This window comes from Sporobolomyces salmoneus (genome assembly GCF_050403485.1).
Source record: "Sporobolomyces salmoneus JCM6883 DNA, S_salmoneus_JCM6883_v1_ctg3, whole genome shotgun sequence".
Taxonomy (NCBI): domain Eukaryota; kingdom Fungi; phylum Basidiomycota; class Microbotryomycetes; order Sporidiobolales; family Sporidiobolaceae; genus Sporobolomyces; species Sporobolomyces salmoneus.
This window is the reverse complement of record NW_027481160.1, coordinates 631,892-651,201: the sequence shown is the minus strand read 5'-3', so window position 1 is coordinate 651,201 and position 19,310 is coordinate 631,892. Positions and strand designations below refer to the sequence as shown.

Sequence of the window (19,310 nt, the reverse complement as noted above, 5' to 3'; positions counted from 1 at the left end):
CGAAGTTGACGAGAGAATTGGTTTTCCGAACGAGGGGTTCGAGCGTTTCGCAGACGCGGTTCGGAAGACCGAGTTCGAATCTAAGGAGAGTCGATCACGGATTGATCTGAAGGGGTAGAAATCGAAGATTCCGCTGCGAAAAAAGATTCTTGCGAAACCGATCCGAATGGTCGAGCTCTTTTCGCCCTCGTCCTGGGCGCCTCAAGGAGTGCTGAGAATCCAGCTGTTCTGCTCGACATTGCGCGTGAAGGGGTAAACGATAAAATTGTACAGGGTTGAAGAAACGAGAACCTATGATCTGAAAACGCTCGAAAGTGAAGGTCGACCCGAGGAAAGATGAAGAGACCGTAGGTTATCCAGCACCGATGATCTTCCATACGAAGCTCTGTTCACCGATCGCTCCACATTGCATCAGCTACATTGACACTTCAAGATCGCGAAAGTAAATCGAGACTGACCCGTTTTGCGCTCCATTCGAACTCGTTGCGAACCCCCTCCTCTCAATCCTATTCAATTTCTTCGCCGTCTTCGCGTTCGTCTTGTTCCTTTGACCTCTCACGGGTAAACCCATAGCGTGTTGACGACCTTTCAACGTACCTACCGTTCGATGATGCGCGATATCGGCCCTTCTCGAACGACGGAGATCTTCTTCGAGTAAGAGGGACGGGATCGGGTCTTGTGCCGTTGAGGGAGGGTCTCGGGGAGTGAGTTGAGAGGTTGAAGCGTCAGAGGAGGAAGAGGAGGAAGAGGAGGAGAGACTGAAGGGAAGTAGAGGAGTTGAAGGACGAGGAGCGGCGGCAGGAGCGGAAAGGAGTGCGGATAAAGCGTTCATTTGAGGTTCGGTAAGGTCGGAGACTCGCATTTGGTCGTGGAATTGAAGGCGAGCCATAATTCGGGAAGAAGTTTGGTGGTTGATCCCGTGGAACGCGAGTAAAGCGATCTAACTCGGACAGGGGTCAGTGAGTCCAGTTCTCAGAGTGTTAGTGGTGGATCTGGCATACCTTTACGAGCTTTCGGTCGGGCAGAGTTGCTCCGAGCAAATTGACCACTTTGAAAGTTCGGAAATTGTTCAGTCAGCTCCGCTCATGAAGCACAGCACTAGTTGAATCCCGGACTCACTGTTGTCTGGCTGTAGAGGACGAACGCGAGGGGTGTGGAAGTCGGGAGATGAGGTTCAACTGATCGGATGATGAGAAGCAATTGCGCGTCAGCACTAGGTCTGCGCGGTCCTTCTGAGGGTTCACTGACCTGTAGCAGTTGCTTAGGAGTACGTAGGGTGTCTGTGAGGTCGAAAGCGGAGGAGAAGCCGAATCCTAGATCTTTTCGAAACCTTTTTCTGAACTTCCCTCTCTCTCTCCACCACGACACTCTTGCATCTCATTAACCGCCTCAGACTCAATAGAGGAAGCACAAGCATGAGCTCCCCCGAAACGAGCGACATCTCCCCCTCTGATCTCGATCAAGTTCGATCTCTCCTTTCCGACGTTCGACTCGGCGCTCAATCCGTACGAGAAGCCGCTCAATCCTGGAAGGACCGACTGCAATCCACCTCTGAACTCAATTACCCCTCGGGAATCTCGTTACTCTCGTTGAAAAACCATTTGTTGCTCTCATATCTGCATCATTTAGTCGCTCTCTTTGCGCTCAAACTCTCTTCGACTTCGTTAACTTCGACCGAAGGGAATCAAGTAGTTGGATCATTGGTTAAATTGAGGGTAGTGTTGGAGAAAGTGGCACCGTTGGAACAAAAGTTGAAGTATCAGGTCGAGAAATTGGTTAGGAAAGCGGATCAGGCGGCGGAAGGAGCCGATGAACAAGATGTATTGAACGGCAAGTGCTTACTACAGACTCACACGTCGAAAAAAAATTGAGCTGACATGCGGTTTCTCGAGTAGATCCTCTCGCGTTCCGACCGAATCCTTCGAACCTCGTTCTCGATCGTACTGCTTCCGAAGACGAAGACAATGGTGATGATAGAGACGAAGACCGTTCAGGAGTGTACCGTCCTCCTCGTTTGGCCGCTATGCCCTACGTCGAAGCTCCTCTCAAAGGTAAGTAGTCCCCCTCCTCCTTTTTGCAACCGCCTTGACTGACCCTCGCTCTCGTTCGACGCAATTCTAGGCAAGAAATCCAAGAAACGCGACACCCCATCCCACCTCGTGCACGACATGTCTGCCGGTCTCTCCTCCTCGACCCCCTACGGCGAAACGACCACTGGTCTCTCGGTTTCGCACGACCCTTCGTTGCAATCCGGTACGGCACGACACCTCAAACGAGTCGAAGACTACGAGATGGATCATTTCACACGTATGCGCATGTCGAAGAAGGACGCGAAACGTCGTCGTGCCGAAGAAGAAGAGGTTGCGTTCGGTGGATTGGGAGCTGGAAAGGGGGGCAAGAGGAGATTGGGAGGATTTGGAGCGGAATTCGATGATTTGTTGGGTGGGGATCGAGGGGGGGAGAGGAAGAGAGGTGAGGCGTATGATCAGATGAGGGGAATGAAGAAACAGAAGATCGGCGGGACGGCGAAGGAAAAGGATTATGATGGAGTTGGATCGAGTGGACTTACGGGAGGAAGTGGAGGAGCGAAGAGGACAAAGAACAAGTTTGATAAAGCTGTTTCGAGATCGAGGGGTTGATCCGTTTCGTCGATCTTTGCGAAATGCACAACCTTTGCTCCTCATTATCTCGATCTTCTCACTACAATCGTAGAGTCCGAGAGAGGTGAAATCCATGCGTTTCCCGAGTGAAGCAACGATTTCTACAATTTCGATTTTAGCGGTACTTCAAACTTTTCGTCTCTCCTGTACACTCCCCCACTTCCACCTTCCCCGTCTCTCGACGGATCTCCCAACAGAATAACCGTACAAGTGATCTGTGCATCTCCATCGTCGACAGTCAATCGCTTTCCAGATGAAAGAATGACGAAGAAAGAAAGAAAACTCACGTCATCCCTATACCGTCTCGACAGTGGAGCCGGTATACTCAACAAGACACTAACCTGTTCCCTCTTCGCTCCTCCTAACGCATTCCTCGTCAAATGAGTCGCCAAATTCCCATCGCAAAACTCGTACACTTCTCCTTCTCCCCTCGTCGGTTCTTGTCGTGGAACATGCGCGAATGATTTTTCCTCCGAAAGGGGAGTCGAGTCGAGAGAATGGGAGAGAACGGTGGATCGCGTTTGGGGACCTCGGACCCCGGAGAGATGAGCTCCGACGAGGGAAACGATCTCTTGGTTGTCGAGTCGATCACTACGAACGTCAAAGGGAGTGAGCAAGATGAATAGTAGGGAGAGAAGAGGGGAAAGTATGTACTAGAGACCATCGGTGGCGAGAACTACGAATCGAGTAGCGACGGGTTGTTCTCCTCCCGAAGTGACGGGTAAGAACGAACCGATCGATTTACGAGTTCTCGAAGAATCCGTCGATAGATCCACGGTAACAACCTCCGGTGTAGCAGTGACCTATTGACACATTCACTTCGTGTGAGCGAGCAGAAATCTCGAGTGAAGAAAGGGAGAGTGAAAAACTGACATAAGGAGGAGTTTTATAATTCCTCGGCGGACCTCTCACATTCCCCGGATAAATCGCTTGAGCTAGTGCCTGTTGTTGACCCGGTGGCCACTTGTACCTCGCATCTCCGAACGCTCTCGTCGGTTCCAAACCCCCCAAAACCCTTCCTCTCGCAATCACCGTATTCTTCTCGTCCTCTGGATGTTCCGATTGAATCCTTTCGACTTCTTTCGGATTCCTTCCCGTTTGATCCTCACTTAACGCTTCGACCCTCCACCTACCCCCTTTGGATTCTCCTTCTTCGGAAGGAACCCAGACTCCCATAACGGCTCGACTGTCCCCAGTACAAGCCACATGTAATTTATTCCTCCCCGTATCCAAGAAAGCCAACAACGCGCAACTTCCACTCAAAGCAGGTAACAACGCATTGAGGGCTTCGGAATGTTCGATTCCGAATCCTCCGGCCGATTTAGAAGGGTTCAATTGAGAAAGTTTCCCTTCTTTTTGGGCTTTTTCGAGTAAGCGGACGGGGGCGGAGATGACTTCGTGGTCGAGTTTGAGGAAAGCGTTCTTGATCGCCGAATGGAGGATCGGATCGTGAGTGTCGAGTTCGAGTTGGGGGAGTTTCGAAGAGGAAGATCCTCCGCCGAATAAGGACCAGATGGAGGGTTTTGAAGAAGACGAAGAAGGTTGAGAGTCGGGAAGGAGATCGGTGTAAGGGGAAGTCGAACGGAATACGGCGTCGAGTTCTCGAGCGACGTAAGAGACGAGTGAAGAAGAGAGTAATCGAGAAGTTTGCCATCCACTATGACCATCTGTGAGAACCTCGCCAACTACCTCAGTATCCTCTTCGAGAAATCGCACCGATGTAAACTGGAAGCGGAGCTCACCGAATACTCCCCAAAAGACTAAATCTCCCTTCACTTTATTCTTCGAATCCCTCTCCAAAATCACACAACAACTATCATCCTCGATCGGACTGTTCGATGCGAGGTGATTCGTATCGTATCGAAGAACGGGGTTCCCTCGTCGAGAAACGGCGAAAGATGCTTGGTTTTCCGTTAATCGAGAATTCGTTTCGGCTGGAGAGAGGAGCGTGAGAGTTTTAGTTCCCGTCGCTCCGGTTCTGCAATAGCACAATACGAGCGTGTCCGTCAGTCGGGGCCGACAGGGAGAGAGCAGAGAGTAGAGAGCTTCTCCACCTTCCGTCATGGAAACGAACGGAAGAAACTACTCTCTCGCAAGCAAGGAGAAGGATGCAGACTCACTGTTCCAGCACCGGTATCGTGAACGCACTCCTCTCACCCTCCACATTCTCCTTGATCGTATTCGACGCCGATTTCTTCTCATTCATCTTGTACAACAAATAACCCGTCAAACTCGCGCCTCCGATCCCGATCAACGCGATATCTACTATCGATCTTCTCTGACTACTCGAAGGTGGAGACGGGGAGGAACTTGAGGAGGAGGAGGAAGGTGGAGAAGAACTGCTGCTGCTAGAGGAGGAGGAGGGAGGGGAAGCGAATGATCGACGAAGGAGAGAGGTGGAGGGTGTTGTGGGAAGTCGCGGGAGTGGGATAGAGATTCGAGGTCGGGGCATAGTACCGCCTGTCGTGAGGACGGAAAAGAGAAAGTGCAGGAGAGGGAAGAACGATCGCGGCGGGCGAGACGAAATTCGGCTGTCATCATTTCGTGAAATTATTCGACACACGTCCAGTACAGACTACCACGAGTGTCGAGTTAGACCTCCCAAGGTCAAGGAGATCGCGGGAAAACGACAGCGAAAAATCTTTCTGAATCTCGAAAAACCTGAGCTCGTTCTTTCCTCGTTCTATCGACCTCGTCTATTCTCTCCGCTCGCATGAGTCCGTCCGCGTGACAACACACCTTCTGATAACTACGAACGCTCGAAGCCGAGTAACCGCCCTTACACTCTTTCACCTTTCTGAATTTACTCTTTTCCTACTTCTTCCAAACTACCTTCTACCGTCACGGCCTTCTGCCGCGACAGCAGAAGTCCCCAAAGATCCGGCGCACAAGTCGAGGTTGTACAATATGGCACATCTTCCCGACGGGCTGCAGTGTGTGACTATCGTCGGTTCTTGTCAAATCTCACCACTCCGCGCAAAACCGCGTGTGGTGAGTCGAAGCCGCTGGAATACGGAAACGAGCTTCAGCCTGCGTGGAACTCTTGACTGGGCTGAAGAGAATCTGCCACTCACCTTTTTTCAGCTACGCCTCCGAGCGCGAATCCCGGAAACCGTTCATTGTGAGTTTTCCCGACTCTTCAGTCGCGCGTTCCCCCCTCAAATCTCGACAATCTTCGCTCCATCTTCCCCGTCCTCATTCGAATTGACCTGCTGTCCGCATTGTCCTCCTACGAGTTCGAGTTCTCGTCTCCTCTTGCGGTTCTCAACCGAAACGAAATCGAGTTTCGAAAGATCTTTACAATCGAGTTTGTGTTGAGGCCAGTCTTCGATTTGATGCTACATAGACTTAGAAGATCGTCATGTTCTCTGCCAAGGGGGCACAGAACACGGAAGGAAATCATACCTCGGAAGAACACTGCACAGCTCACAAAATCCTCATCAGCTCTTCTCCTCCATCTCCGGCGCACACAATCAAGCCAAAGAGGACTCACATAATACCTCCTCTTACATTTCCCACACCTCTTGAACCTCTCCCGCTCCACCTCCTTTTGCGCCACGTCGAAGGTCTCTACTTTCTCGCACTTCGCACAAGTTTGAAGCATTTCTTTCTCCGAAAGCAAGACGATACAGAGTGGGAAAGTGACGAATCCTTGTTTGATTGTTCGGCCAACTCTACTTCGACACAAACCAAAATCGAGAGGGCTCAGGTCAGCTTCACGCTTCAAGAAGGGAGCGAGCGAGGGAAGAAGGGAAGGAGAACGAACGATTGAACGAATCTAGCTCGTTCGAGTTCTTCCAAGAGCCCGGCGTTCTCTCCATAGTTCTTGACCTATACGTGTGCTCAGCCCCATATCAGCGCCAGTCCACTCTTCTCGAGACAGGAAGCTTGAAGCTGAGTTTGAGACAGAGACGCACCCAGATCATCTGCCTTCCATCCATCGTGAACCCAGGGAAAGGATCCTCATCAACCATTGCACTCACGTTCGCCATGACTGGGCTCGAGTCCGAGGTAGAAGTAGAGGACGTGAGTTTGTTGAGTGAGAAACTCTCTCCTTTCCGACAGAGCGCAAGAGGGGTCGAAGGGTCGGTTGAGCGGTAGAGCACTCTCACACCGTTGACCAGTTCGGTGGTGGACATATTCGACGTCAGTAGTGAGTGGAGAGGAAGAAAGAGAGCTCGACGTACGCTTCTCTCATCTCGACTTGGCACTCGGGCTTCCGACTCGTAAAGGGATGGATGATCTCCTCGATTTAGATTTCTCCAAACCCTCTCTCTCAACCGCCAAAACCTCTAGTCAAGCAACTTATGGTTCCGGTCGAAGCGCGTTCGACTACCTCGCTAAATCATCTGCTCCTCCTCCCCCACGCACGACTACACCTTTGAACGGGGGTGTCACTAGATCGACTACACCGCTGCAGCCACAGACTCAGTCGAAGCCGAACAGTTCCGGAGCGAGAGGGGGAGGAGATGCGTTCGCAGGTTTATTCGGTAGCAACACGTCTTCATCCAACTCGAACAAAGGGAACGGGAATGGCAATTGGACGATGAGTATGGCAGAGCGATTAGCGAAGGAACGTACGGCGTCCCCTGCGTTCGGGTTTGGTGCGCCTTCCGCGACGTCGAGATCTAGGTAAGCTTCAGTCTCCTTTCTCTCCTCCTCTCGAAGGCATTCTGATATGTGCTTGTTCCGGTGAGCAGTTCTCCAGCCCTCCAACCCCCTCGATCTACTCCCTCACCTGCTCTACCCCAAACGAGACCGAGTCAGACCCCACCAATTCGTTCGAACGCTCCTTCTCCAGCTTCTGTCCTCCTTCCCTCTCGTCCAGCTTCTTCCACTTCGAACTCGACAGCTCCAAAGAAACCTACTCAAGATCCATGGGATTTCGATCTCCTCTCTACTACCGTCCCTACTACCTTCAATCCTCCAAATCTCGCAAACTCAGTTTCTGCAAAGACTGAGGATCCTTTCGACCTCGGCTTCGACGCCCCTTCCACTTCTACAACCTCACAACAGGAAGCTACGGACGATTTCGATCTTCTCGGTGCATTCTCTCAACCCGCTAAACCTCCCTCTCAAACTCCCTCTCCCTCTCAGTCTCAACCTTCACCTGAACCCTCAGCTCAACCTCGACCCTCGAAACAGAAACCCAACGGAACCTTCATCTCCCCCCCTCCAGAATTACTCCTCAAATTAACTTCAGAACTAGGCTTCGCCCTTCCAGCAGCGAATCAAGCCCTCATCTCGACGTTCGAGCGAACTGGAGCGTTTGGGATTGAAGACGCTGTGGAGTTACTCATGACTCAGGGTGAGCGCATCGCAGAGGGAGGGAAGGGGAGGGGTAAGGGAAAAGGAAGGGAGAAGACAAGGGATGTGGATGAATGGGGTGAGGAGGAGAATGTGAGGGTTGGGAGGAGAAGATCATGGGAGTTTGAGGATCAGGACGAAGATTCAGGGAATTTCGAAGCGGAGCGACGTCGGAGGAAGCAACAACAGCAGCAACAATCGGAGAAGACTACGGAGGGAGTTCCTTCTCGGCGGAAGGCTGGACCGACGGAAGAAGGACAAAAAGATTCGACGGAATTGGATCAAACCGCAAAAGTTTTACAAGATCAAGCCTCTGAAGTCCTCGCCCAGGCGCAGAAAATCGGGTTCAGTATGTTCAAGAGTGCGAATGCTTATTGGGGAGCGGGGAAAGAGGCGTTGGCGAAGAAATTGGAGGAACAGAGGAAAGCTGCGAGGGTGGCGGCCGGTTTACCTCCGGGAGTGAGCGCGACGACGAACGGAGGAGGAGGAGGTGAGGGGAAACCGAAATGGTGGAAAGAAGGAATGGATCTCGAAGAGGAAGGACCAAATGGAACGAAGAGGAACGGGAAAGGGAAAGCGAAGGAGGAGTCATCGGGCTTCAAGGATAGTGATGATGAAGATACGGGACCTGAATCAGTATTGCCTCAGAGACCGACCTCGACAAGACCTCCGCCTCATCAAACTTCTGCCCCTTCGAATCTCGCCGCCGCTCCTTCGCCGACTCCGAGTTCGGCAGAATATCGATCACCTTTCAGACGCGCGAAACCTTCCCCCACGCCTTCAGCCGCTCCAGAAGCAGATCTTCTCTCCTCTGGATCGACGGTGTCCAGTCAACCTCCTCCTCCTCGCTCCGTCCCTTCTCCCGTCGCACGATCTTCCCGTCCTTCCCCCACGCCAGCTGCATCTTTGCGTCCTCCCGCCCCTCGTCGCCCCGTCGTCTCAATCCTCCCTTCTGCTCTCTCATCAGCTATCACGCACAAATCCCACGGCAATTCACATTTCAAACTCGGTCGATTCTCCGACGCTTCTTCCTCCTATACTCTCGCTCTCAAATCCCTCCCTCCCCAATGGATCGGTCGCGTAATTCTCTTGAACAATCGTGCGCAGAGTAGATTGAAGAGTGGGGAGGAGAAAGGAGCGGTAGAGGATTGTACGGAATCCCTTGAGATCCTCCTCTCGCCTTATACAGAGGGGAGGATCGATCGATCGGCTTTAGCGCAAGAGAGTGAGGGACTCGGGAAAGAAGTCAAGGAGTTAGCGGGCGGGACGGTTGATCTCAGGGATCAACTGGGAAAAAGTCTTGCGAGGAGAGCGAAAGGTTACGAAGTGATGGAGAAATGGAACCTTGCTTTGAAGGACTGGGAACAATTGAGGAAGGTCGGAGATGAGGTGGTCGTCAGAGGTGCGGGAGGTGGGAAATTGGTTGGAGATGGAGTTGCTAGGTGTAGGAAAGTGTTGGATCCCTCTCCTCCTGCTCGGTCAACCGCGTCGACATCGACATCGACCTCCGCTCCTTCTCGACCTCGGCCCGTCGTTCCTCGAACGAAGCGACCCGAAATTCAAGGTTCCGGACTCGCCGTCAAAGCACTCCAAGCGACCCAAGCTGCCCAACTCGCAGAAGACGATCTCCGACTCGAATTGAAAGATTCCGTCGATTCTCGAATCCTCGCATGGAAAGGTTCGAAAGAAACAAATTTACGAGCTTTAATCGCTAGTTTGGATTCGGTTTTGTGGCCTGAATTGGGGTGGAAGAAAGTCGGGATGCATGAGTTGATTTCGGAGGGACAGTTGAAGGTCAAGTATGTGAGAGCTATTGCGAAAGTCCATCCGGATAAAGTGAGTCTTTCCTCTCTCTCTTTTCCCTCTCGTTTCTTTTGATGGAGGGCGAGGGCTGATAGAGATGATTGTCTGAATAGTTGAATGTAGGGAATACGACGGTAGAACAGAGGATGATCGCTGGAGCAGTGTTTGCGACGTTGAACGAAGCTTGGAACTCGACGCAAGCTTGAACGAGAGGGGGATGTCTCGAGGGGAATACATTTGTTGTTTGTATACTTTGCCTTTTCGTGCCTTTACTCATTGTTTGCAAATAGAGTCTCTTTTACTCTGCTGGAGCCGAGAGGTGCAACGAACACTCGGAGGGACGAATTGCAAAAGTTTGTAATCGGATTACAAAAACTTGGAAATTCTCAAACTTCGACTACGAAAGTCTTCACCTCCGAGCGTCAGCATCGAGGAGGAGCGCGCGACCGTCAAGGAAACGGTGCAGGCCGAGTTGCCTCGGCCTAAAAACCACCAACAAGCTATCAAAACAAACTCCAACGTATGAAAGATGTCTGTCCCTCCAGCGATCTGTGTAAGTAAGACAGGCAGTGATCAGCAGAGACTTGATCAAACAGAGATGGGAGTGACTGACCTGAGAGAAAGTTCCTTCTCACTCCTCCGAAGAGGCGAGATTTTTGCGAACCTCAAGAAAACTTTCGAGAGGTTCGAGTTGCCTCCAATCCAACAAGCCTGCGGGCGCAGGGGTCAGCATCGATATCGTCAGCTTGGGAAAGACGTCGAGGGGTGTGCACGAGGGCGAAGTGGGTAAACGAGCCAATTGAACTCACTCCTAACGCTTGCGATCTGCTCGAAAAGGGAGAGACACTCGACCAGCGAATGAAAGTGAATAACGTAGAGAGCTCTAATCGAGCAGCGAGGGAGAGAGGTTCGAGTCAGTTGAGAGGGAAAGGGTTCGTGCCAAAACAGCTTGACTCACCAAGGAAGCTTGAAAGAAGAAGGAAGAGAACCCGTAACGAGTGTTGAGAGTGTTGACCTCCAGGGACAACCGTAGTAAAGTGAAAGAAGGCGGAAGAAAAAGTGAGAAGTGAGAAGAAGGAAGAAGAGAGAGGGAAAGAGAGGGAGCAAGGAAAAAGACGTAATCTCATTTGACTGCGGACTTGAGCTGCGAGAGACAGCCGTGCTTTCGGCTAGCCGAGACTCTTTCTTTGTGGGATCAACGGCTGAGTGAGATTCGCGTCGCAACGGGCACCTGAATAGGTCGCGTACGTTTACAGGACAGACGGTGAGAAGTTGACTTCCACTCCTTTGATTTTGAACTTTTCCACCGAAGACAACAAGAAGACAAGGCCGCTCTCTGCTTTTTTTTACTTTGCATCGTGGCGAGAACTTTTTGTCCTGCAGCTTCCTGGTGTAGCGTATCCCATACTGCAATGTCGAACAACTTGCTAATCTCACCTTCCGAAAAAGTGGAAACTGACGAAAACTCGATTAGCTTCCGAAGCCTTGCAATCACTCTTCCTTGTTTCGGTCCTACTCAGTCACTCGACCTCTACTCCTACCATCTAGCAGCAGCTCAAGATCTAGCAACAGTAACTACCTACTACCTCCTTCCACCCCGCGAGACTCGAACTCGAATTCATCAATACTTTTCATTCAACATGTCCTCTCTCGCTCCCATCGACAACATCTTGCCCGAAACCACTCCAGCAGCTCCCGCTATTCGTCGATCGACTCGCGGAGCCAATAAAGGCGAGGGTTACTGGGGAACGGGACATCAATCGATTTCGAATACCGCTATGCAAGTTCTGAATCAAGGTGATCAAGTTTCAACCTCACAAACTGGTGCGGAAGCATGTGGCGAGCACGAAGACCAAGAGGAAGAGGAAGGTAGAGGCAGGGTCGAAGGGAGGGCCAGTAAAGAAGGGGCGAACGGGAGGGAAGAACCCGAAGCAGGAGAAGAGTGATTCTTCCTCTCGAGCTGCCAAATCGGCATTTCAAGAGTCGAGCACTCTAGAGGCTTCGGAGAATGTAGAGAGTTTGGAGACTGGAGATGCGATCGACGTTTCGGAGAAGAAGAAAAAGATGAAGAGTACAGTTTATACGACAGGAACCGAAAAGCGTTCATGGCTCAAACGTCGTCTCGCTCAAGAGAAAGCGAAGCAATCCGCTTCGTACCAACTTCCCTCGACTACCACTGCTTCATCCTTCTACATTCCATCACAATCGATCGGTCCTTCAGGCAAGTACTCAAAACCAGTAAGTCTTCCTCGACATGGTCCAAACTTTCGAGACCTAACTTCTTTGCTGCGTCTCCATGCGTTGGACTGGACTCTCGTCGACCACGCTCAAGGAGAATAGTTGCGCACCTCCGGTTCCAGACCAGACCGAACAATCGAATCGGTGCTTAGAGTTTCCTTTCGTCTCTTTCCTCTCTTTTGCCTCTATTCAGCTCTTCTTCGTCGATCCCAATTCTCTTTCTTTGCAATAAACTCGACTTTTGACTCGGTCTCCTGAAGCCCTCTCGCCGTACTGGAGAGTCCATCTTGAAGCGAGTCGAGTCGAGTCGAGTGGAGCGAGTCGAGTCGATCAAGTGTCGCAGTTTTCATTCTCCGACGAGGAATCAGTTCGAGTACTGTCGACCCTCTCGCTCGCTTGTTTGTTCAATCTACTAGATGTTCTTTGAAAGTCACTTGCGAAAGAGGGAGTCAAGTTAAACAAAATTTCTACTCTTCCTCTGTTTCCTCTGCATCCTGTTCAGCTCGCTTTCTCCTTCCCCGGCCTCGACCTCCACGACGAGATTTCCTCTTCGTCTGTGTCGCCGCCTCACCGTCTCCCTCGTTTCCCTCGCCGTCTCCCTCGTCGTCTTCATCAAACCCCATCACTACTCCCGACATCGAGCTCTTCAAAAGGGCCTTTCCAACACGTCTCAGCTCCGCCACCGAGTCGCTCTCACCCAGACTCGCCATCACTTTCTCACATTCTTCTTTACTTTTTCCCTCTACGAGTCTCCCAATCAACTTTTCAGTCGTTTCGACGTCTTGCGAGTTCGCTCTGCATTCCTTGTTCATCCCTTGAGCCACTTCGATCGAGAGTGGATTTCCGACGAATCCATGCGCGACGTGGTAAAGGATCGCGAGGATATTCGCTCCGGCGAGACCGTCTCGATTGTCCATCGACTGTTGCCAAATACAAAACTTGATTCTGTTGACGGGAGACAAGTCAACCCGACAAGGTCGAAGGAGACTGCGCGGAACGAAGAAAAAAGGGTTCAACAGGTTTTCCTCAAATCTCGGCGAGAGGAATGACACTCACGAGGCCCTACAGGAAGAATCAGGACAAACCGACGACGTATTCCCTTCACTACATGTCACTACCTTTCCATCCACGTGAGGAGAACTCGCGAGAGCTGTCGTGAACGCGCTCTGCAGGTGCCCAGACACGTCTCTCCCGAATTTGCCTCCCGACGGGGTCGAATCCTTCGACGTGACGTAGAGAACTGATCGACGTGGATCGGATTTCGTCCAACCTTCAGGGCGAGGGAAGGCTTCTCGAACCTCGGCCGAAGCTTCCGCTTGATGGTTCTTTGTTTCCCATCTTCTCTGTTCGAGTGTCCTGAGAGAAGACAGATGGGTCACTCGGGGTTGAACTCCGTGTTGCAGGATTGGTTCGAGTTGCGAGAGTTGAGCAGCGAAAGGGATGTGAAGAGTTGGAGCGGGAAGGGAAGGATTGGCGGAAGGTGGAGGAATGGGCGGTAAGGATAGCGATGGGGAGGATGGGAATGGACCATAGTTGTAGGGTACAAAAGGTTGTTGTCCCGTTGCAGGAGGAGGGAGAGGAGGGAGAGGAGGTTTGACCAGCATTTGATCGATGAGAGACGAGTTGCTAGGATCTACAGAGACGAGCTCAATCCGCGTTAGTTTCTGTCGGTAACAGCGATGAAGAAGCGTACCTGGTAGGGCGTTCGCTAATCGTTTCGCGGGATTCAGATTCTCGAGCTCTCGAAGAACACGATTGTTCTGCGATTCGTTGAGCGCGAATCGTTTCTGTTTCACGAAATGTCTCGACGAGGTGCCTACTCCAAACGCGAAGATACTTCGAGCGACGGCATAGTGCTGTCCAAAGTCGTCCACGACGGCTGTCGGTTGAGTGAGAGACTCTTCCTTTTCCGCTTCGGCGAAAAGGGAGAGGCTGAGATTTCGAGCTCGAACCGACGGATTCAAGGGATGAGCATCCCCGGGGATTTCTCGAAGGGGGAGGTGTGGGTGCGTATCGTAGGCGACGCGAATCGGCAAGTCGGTAGGAGGAGTCGAAAAGCGGAGATCGGAAGGAAGGGGGAACGTGAAAACACCGTCGACCAGGCCGAAACGAGAGACAACTTTCCGATGTTCGGTTTCTTCTCGATGAGTCGGTAAAGGTCGTTTCCGTTGGCGGATCGGGGGATCCATTCCATCTCGACTGTCGGAGAATGCCGAATTCGTTCGTTTTCGTTCGTTGATGAGACTCTGTCGCTCGGCTTCCGGTAGTTCGACGATACGAGTGATTCGCTCTTCAAGTCCTTCCAGGTTCTTCCACATCTTCCTGACGGGATCTGCGAGTCTCGTGTCGGCGTTGAGACCTTCTATCAACATTTCGGAGGACGTCTTAAGTTGATCTTCCGCTGCGAGAGAGCTGAGTGTCAGTCGTCAGAGAACCCAAGAGACGTGAGGAAAAGAACTCACAACTCATTTTCTTCACGAAATCAAGATCGCGAAAGCGAGGATCGACGACACCGAAATGCCATTCATTGGCGGAGAGTCCGATATCGCCATTGGGAAGACGTCGTCCGAAGGTAGGCTTGAATAAGACTTCCATGACGAAAGTCGAAGCGACGTTGACTTTGAGGCGATCGAGTCCGATTTTCTTGAAAACGTTGCGAACTGTTTTCACCGTCTTCTCAATCTTCTTCGTGACCGTGATTCCGACTTCTTGCACGAGGAACGGACCGGTCGACGAATCCTTCTCAAAGGGGATCCCCCTCCAGTGATTCAGATGACCAAAGACGGCTTTCTCCGGGTGATCGAATTGTCGCTTCATCGTTTGATCGTTCTTCTTCAGGCGTCGTAGAGTTTGAGTGGTAACTCGTTTCGTGTCGAACGATTTCGAAGTTGAAGAGATGGGAGGTAGAGATTGGTGAGCGAGAGGCGGTTCAAATGGAGTGAGAGAAGTTGAGAGAATCGTTTTCCTGTTTTGACGTTTCGTAGCCGATTCGAGTCGTGCTAGAGCGATCTTGAGCTTCTCTTCGAAAAGCCAAAGCTTGTTCGCGAAAGTGTCGATGATTTGCAAGTTGACGTGAATCATGTTCGGCGAGTACCGCTGCGAAATATGAAAACGTCAGCTGTAATCGCAGATTTCGGGAGGGAACGACAGACTCACGTAAGGTCTCTGACGGAGACTCGAGAATGATGCAGCGACGACCTTCAGATTCTCCAGAAATTGCGAACTGCTCCTCTTTTTCCCTCCTTTCTGCGACGACTTCTCGGCCTTTCTCGTCTCCACTCCCTCTTCGACAATCGACCTTGCGCTCCCTCCTGCTTTCACGATCCACCGCTCGAGAGTATCGACCTCCTCCATTTCCGGGAAGAACTCGACCCAGCTCCTCAAGATTCTTGTAAACCAGTCGACTGCTTCGACTACGACGTCGATGACACTCGTAACGACTCGATCCAATTCAACCGTGTTGATAGGGAACTGGCGAGGTTCGCAGAGCGAAGTTGTTGCAAGGATTTGAAGAATCGGGAGGAGTTGAGATCGGAGAAGAGTTTTGATCGAATCGAGATTATCGTTTTTGCCAGTGATCCTTCCGATTCGAGCGAGTCCTAACGCTTCTCTGATCCGTTGCAAAGCGAGGGAAGAACGAGGGAGGAGCGAGAGGAGTGATCGACCCAAATCATCGAGTTTCGAAATCGCGCTGCGAACGTTGTCGTTTTCGAGACCGAAGGGCACGGAGTCGTGGTGAACGAACAGGTGCGTCGGAGAGTTTACGATGAGCTTCGCAAGAATCCAATCGATGCTGAGGGCGTATGTCGACGTCGAGTTCGAGAAGCTCGTTCCAAAATTTACGAAATTTCGTCCATCGAAGGCGCTGTCGACCAGAAGCGGACAGTCGAGACCGGCCTTATGATGATCTATCACGGCGAGATATACGAAAAAGTCGATCTAGCGGTGATTGACATGCCAGAATCAGTAAGGGAAACATTGAAAAGGTTTCGAAGTAAAAAAACTGCTCTCACCGTATCCGTTACCTTGTTCGTTCTGATGAAGTCGAGATCGTCTTGAACCAACTTCCGTTCCAGGACCATGGCGTCAAGAGCTTGTCTTCTTTCGGGACTCAAAGATCGCTTGGTCTCCTTGAGGAACGGTTCCAGATCGACGAGAGTTGCGAGAGTGTTTCCATTGATGCCGGAACCTCCTTCTTCGCTCTTGTCTTGATGTTGGTCGTAAGCGACGCGCCGGTGAACGATAGTAGCGGCCCACTTCGTGAATTCGTCGCCTCCTTTGACGAGTTTTGAGAGTCGGTCCGAAGGGAAGAGGTAATAGTACGACAGAACGCGGTTGATGAGTTCGACCTTACGAGGCATTTCGATAACACCCCATTGCCAGATCCATGAGAGGAAATCGGTCATTTCGTTCGGAAGATCTTCGACACCTAGAAAAATCGAGAAAACGAGCACGTTGAATCAGTCGACTGCAGTCTAGTTGCAGGAGGACGGTCGAGCATACCTTCGAGCACGAGATCTCGCACGTTTCGAGGAGACGCGAACTTTCTATCGGTGACAGTTTTCGCTTTGAGGTCATTCGGAAACCGGTTAACCTTCTTCGCGCGCTTCTGCTTTTCTCCCTCCTTTTCTCGCGGTACCATCTTCGCTCCCGTCATCTCATCTCCTGCTTTCTCTTGATCGTCGCGTTGACCTTCGTCCTCTCCCGACTCGTCAGCCTCAGGATTAACTTCTTCGACGAATTTCCCTTTCTTCAACGGAGGCGGTTCGTCATCGTGATCCTCCTCCTCCTTTCCTTGATCAGTTTGAGGGATCGATCCCTGGTACTCCATCAATTTGACGTTCTCTCCCTTGAGTCGAGTGAGAAGAGTAGGTCCGTTGTAGCCTTCTCTCGTTCCAAAATGCTGAGGATCATCGTTGCTCGAAGCGGGTAACGGATCGAAGGGTAGAGCAGATTCATGGCGCGACTTGAACGTTACTTGATGCTGGCGAGGCTGAGACGAAGTCGAGGATTCTTCGCCGCGACTTGAAGAAACTCCTTCTCCTCCTCCTCCTCCAGTTTCGAGTTGAGTATTGGCACTATTCTTCGTCTTCGTTCCTTGACTCGTTCTGAATCCCGATCGAATCTTGCGCTCTGCTGTCGTCGATAACTCCTCCCGAATCTCCTTCTTCGAAACGAAATCGGTCGTTTTACCTCCAGTTTGAATCGCGACGGAATCTAGTATCACATCGAGAGTGATCCGAGGGCTGTTGGAGGAATTCGATTTGTGATAGAAGGGTTTGGTCGCCTGGTCGAAGATGTTTCGCATTTGATCGAGAGAGTTGACTTGGTAGGAGCCGACTGTGACCACCTGAGACGAGGAGGGGGACGAGTCGAATCGATCGCGAGCATCGAGGCATGCCCGAGCGTTACCAGCGAAGATCCGAAGCGGTTTGAACTTGTCGGCTTTCGATAGGAGGATACTCGGACCAACTCCGCGAACTCCTCCATCGGTGAAATCGTTGCCGATAAGACCGGCCAAGGCGGCTGCTTCGAACTTGTCTGTCCATCCTAGGCCTGAGTACATTCCACTGACGTCGACGATTCGATGAACGGTTCGACCGCGAGAAGAATAGGTCGACCAGATGAAATCGGTTGATGATTTGTCGACGGCGATTGTGAGATCGCTGTCGGGAGAGACGACCACGCGAGTCGGTGGGAGATCGACGTTCGAGGGAGAAGATGGGGGCGGAACGGGGGCGACGGAGCGGGGGACGTAGTGTTCGACTCGAGCGTCATCGTCGTGAAGAGTGTCGTCGAGGAGGTAGGTCGGAAGAAGATAGTCGCATTCTGTTCTTGCGTAGGCTTGTTCGGTGGTCGAGATGAGGAGAGTCGCTTCACGTCGATTCGCTTGACCCCATGCCGATTGAGAACATGAATCCTGCACGACTCAGGTTAGATCACAGACTCAGCAAAGTAAGCAGCAGTGAGAAGACACATACGATGTAGTCTTGATTGACCGGTTTCAAAGGGAACTCGAGTGATTGCGCTAACAAAGATAAACGAGCAAGTTAAGAAATTGATCGATCGAGCGAATTGAGGCCGAGGTGAACTACTCACCTTTACCCGTCTCGTCGGATTCCAAAGGTTGCCGTTCACTCGCCTCGGTCCCATCGTTCACAGCATCATCCGCTTCCTCGTTCCTCCAGATGGAGAATTCTCTTCCGCCTCCTACATCCTCGACAAAATCTTCTTGTTCAGCCTCTACGATCATCGGGTAAGGTACTTCTTCTTCGATGTCAGGGAGAGGTTCTTCGGCGGTGTCTAGAGAGCGTCCATGAACGGGTTCCTCCTCTTTTGGTGCGGGAACGATCGTGAACTTGTCCTCCTCTCGGTCCTCCTCCTCCCCCATCTCGGCTTGTCTCTCTTTCTTCCACTTCTCGAAAGCTCGCTTCTGAGCTCTGACTGCTTTGTTCTCGTTCGTTCGTTCTCGAGCGAGCTTGTAAGCTGTCCTCCGTGACTCGCCTTCGATCGAGGGTTTGAATCGTTTGATCAAGGTAGGTCGTTTCCTCCCTTCTCTTTGATCGGGATGATCGATTCCGATACAAGGTCGTATCTGTTGACCGAATCGGAGCCGTTGTTCTTGAAGGACTGAGTTGTAGAGACGGAGGCGACCAAACTCGAATCTTTCGAAGCATTCTTCCTTCGTGAGTCGACCATACTTGAAGGATTGTTCAAGTTTTTTGCGGAGCTTCTCGAGGGGATACGCAAGCTGACCAAGATCGATAGCGACTTTGTCGACTGTAGTAGGAAGAGAAGTTAGCGAGGAAAGAAGAAAGAGAGAGGGAAAGGTAACGACAGACTGACCTTGCCCAAGACCGAGTACACCACGCCGCGTCTCAATCCACTTCTTTGCGTCTTGTGGATCATCAAATTCGACTATCCATTCATCCTCCTCCTTCCTGTTCTCTCTGATCCATTTCTTTCTCTCTTCTGCCTCTTCCTCCCTCTTTCGCTTCCTTCTCTTCCCCTTGGCATTCGCCGATTTGAGCTCTTCATCTGCCTTCGTTTCCCACTGCTTTGGCCCTCCAACCTTGCTCAAATGTGACCAGAGTTTAACAACTCCCATTCTTTCGACCGCCTTTGCTCAGACCCTTCGAAAGGTTTCGCTTCGAGAGAAGTTGACGGGGTATAGGCGGTCGCGAGGAGCGTGTTTCGATTGAGAGATGGAAGAGACCTTTACAGGACTGAGGGAGGAGCAGGGCCGGAGAGCGAAGAGATCTGGAAAGAGTGGGTTCGAGGGTCGAGGGTCGCGGAACAAGG

The 19,310-nt window shown here is 51.6% G+C and overlaps 7 protein-coding genes across 7 annotated transcripts; 3 read left to right on the top strand and 4 right to left on the bottom strand.

Annotated features, from left to right (window-relative positions):
- Nucleotides 1–291: 291 nt before the first annotated feature.
- SWS2 (mitochondrial 37S ribosomal protein uS13m SWS2) lies at nt 292–1,376 on the bottom strand (the record flags this gene model as incomplete). Its single annotated transcript, XM_076629026.1, has 6 exons — nt 292–385; nt 459–940; nt 1,002–1,048; nt 1,120–1,129; nt 1,249–1,280; nt 1,343–1,376. The coding sequence occupies 6 exons, from the start codon at nt 1,374–1,376 to the stop codon at nt 292–294; spliced, it is 699 nt and encodes a 232-aa protein (XP_076491209.1).
- A 39-nt stretch (nt 1,377–1,415) lies between these two features.
- Nucleotides 1,416–2,639, top strand: LCP5 (small subunit rRNA maturation protein LCP5; the record flags this gene model as incomplete). The annotated part of the gene is made up of 3 exons (XM_076629025.1): nt 1,416–1,830; nt 1,896–2,051; nt 2,122–2,639. 3 exons carry the CDS (start codon nt 1,416–1,418, stop codon nt 2,637–2,639), a joined length of 1,089 nt encoding a protein of 362 aa, XP_076491208.1.
- A 122-nt stretch (nt 2,640–2,761) lies between these two features.
- PTC5 (type 2C protein phosphatase PTC5) lies at nt 2,762–5,112 on the bottom strand (the record flags this gene model as incomplete). Its single annotated transcript, XM_076629024.1, has 6 exons — nt 2,762–2,875; nt 2,948–3,251; nt 3,315–3,463; nt 3,534–4,327; nt 4,403–4,638; nt 4,781–5,112. The coding sequence occupies 6 exons, from the start codon at nt 5,110–5,112 to the stop codon at nt 2,762–2,764; spliced, it is 1,929 nt and encodes a 642-aa protein (XP_076491207.1).
- A 706-nt stretch (nt 5,113–5,818) lies between these two features.
- JCM6883_002340 (zinc finger MYND domain-containing protein) lies at nt 5,819–6,799 on the bottom strand (the record flags this gene model as incomplete). Its single annotated transcript, XM_076629023.1, has 5 exons — nt 5,819–5,998; nt 6,066–6,077; nt 6,154–6,334; nt 6,427–6,491; nt 6,578–6,799. The coding sequence occupies 5 exons, from the start codon at nt 6,797–6,799 to the stop codon at nt 5,819–5,821; spliced, it is 660 nt and encodes a 219-aa protein (XP_076491206.1).
- A 95-nt stretch (nt 6,800–6,894) lies between these two features.
- SWA2 (auxilin-like protein SWA2) lies at nt 6,895–9,976 on the top strand (the record flags this gene model as incomplete). The annotated part of the gene is made up of 3 exons (XM_076629022.1): nt 6,895–7,292; nt 7,361–9,803; nt 9,884–9,976. 3 exons carry the CDS (start codon nt 6,895–6,897, stop codon nt 9,974–9,976), a joined length of 2,934 nt encoding a protein of 977 aa, XP_076491205.1.
- A 1,434-nt stretch (nt 9,977–11,410) lies between these two features.
- Nucleotides 11,411–12,110, top strand: JCM6883_002338 (uncharacterized protein; the record flags this gene model as incomplete). Its single annotated transcript, XM_076629021.1, has 2 exons — nt 11,411–11,594; nt 11,668–12,110. The coding sequence occupies 2 exons, from the start codon at nt 11,411–11,413 to the stop codon at nt 12,108–12,110; spliced, it is 627 nt and encodes a 208-aa protein (XP_076491204.1).
- Nucleotides 12,111–12,475: 365 nt separating this feature from the next.
- On the bottom strand, nt 12,476–19,116 carry JCM6883_002337 (uncharacterized protein; the record flags this gene model as incomplete). Its single annotated transcript, XM_076629020.1, has 10 exons — nt 12,476–12,995; nt 13,065–13,641; nt 13,702–14,409; nt 14,471–15,104; nt 15,165–15,947; nt 16,022–16,437; nt 16,512–17,928; nt 17,990–18,036; nt 18,108–18,788; nt 18,855–19,116. The coding sequence occupies 10 exons, from the start codon at nt 19,114–19,116 to the stop codon at nt 12,476–12,478; spliced, it is 6,045 nt and encodes a 2,014-aa protein (XP_076491203.1).
- Nucleotides 19,117–19,310: the final 194 nt, after the last annotated feature.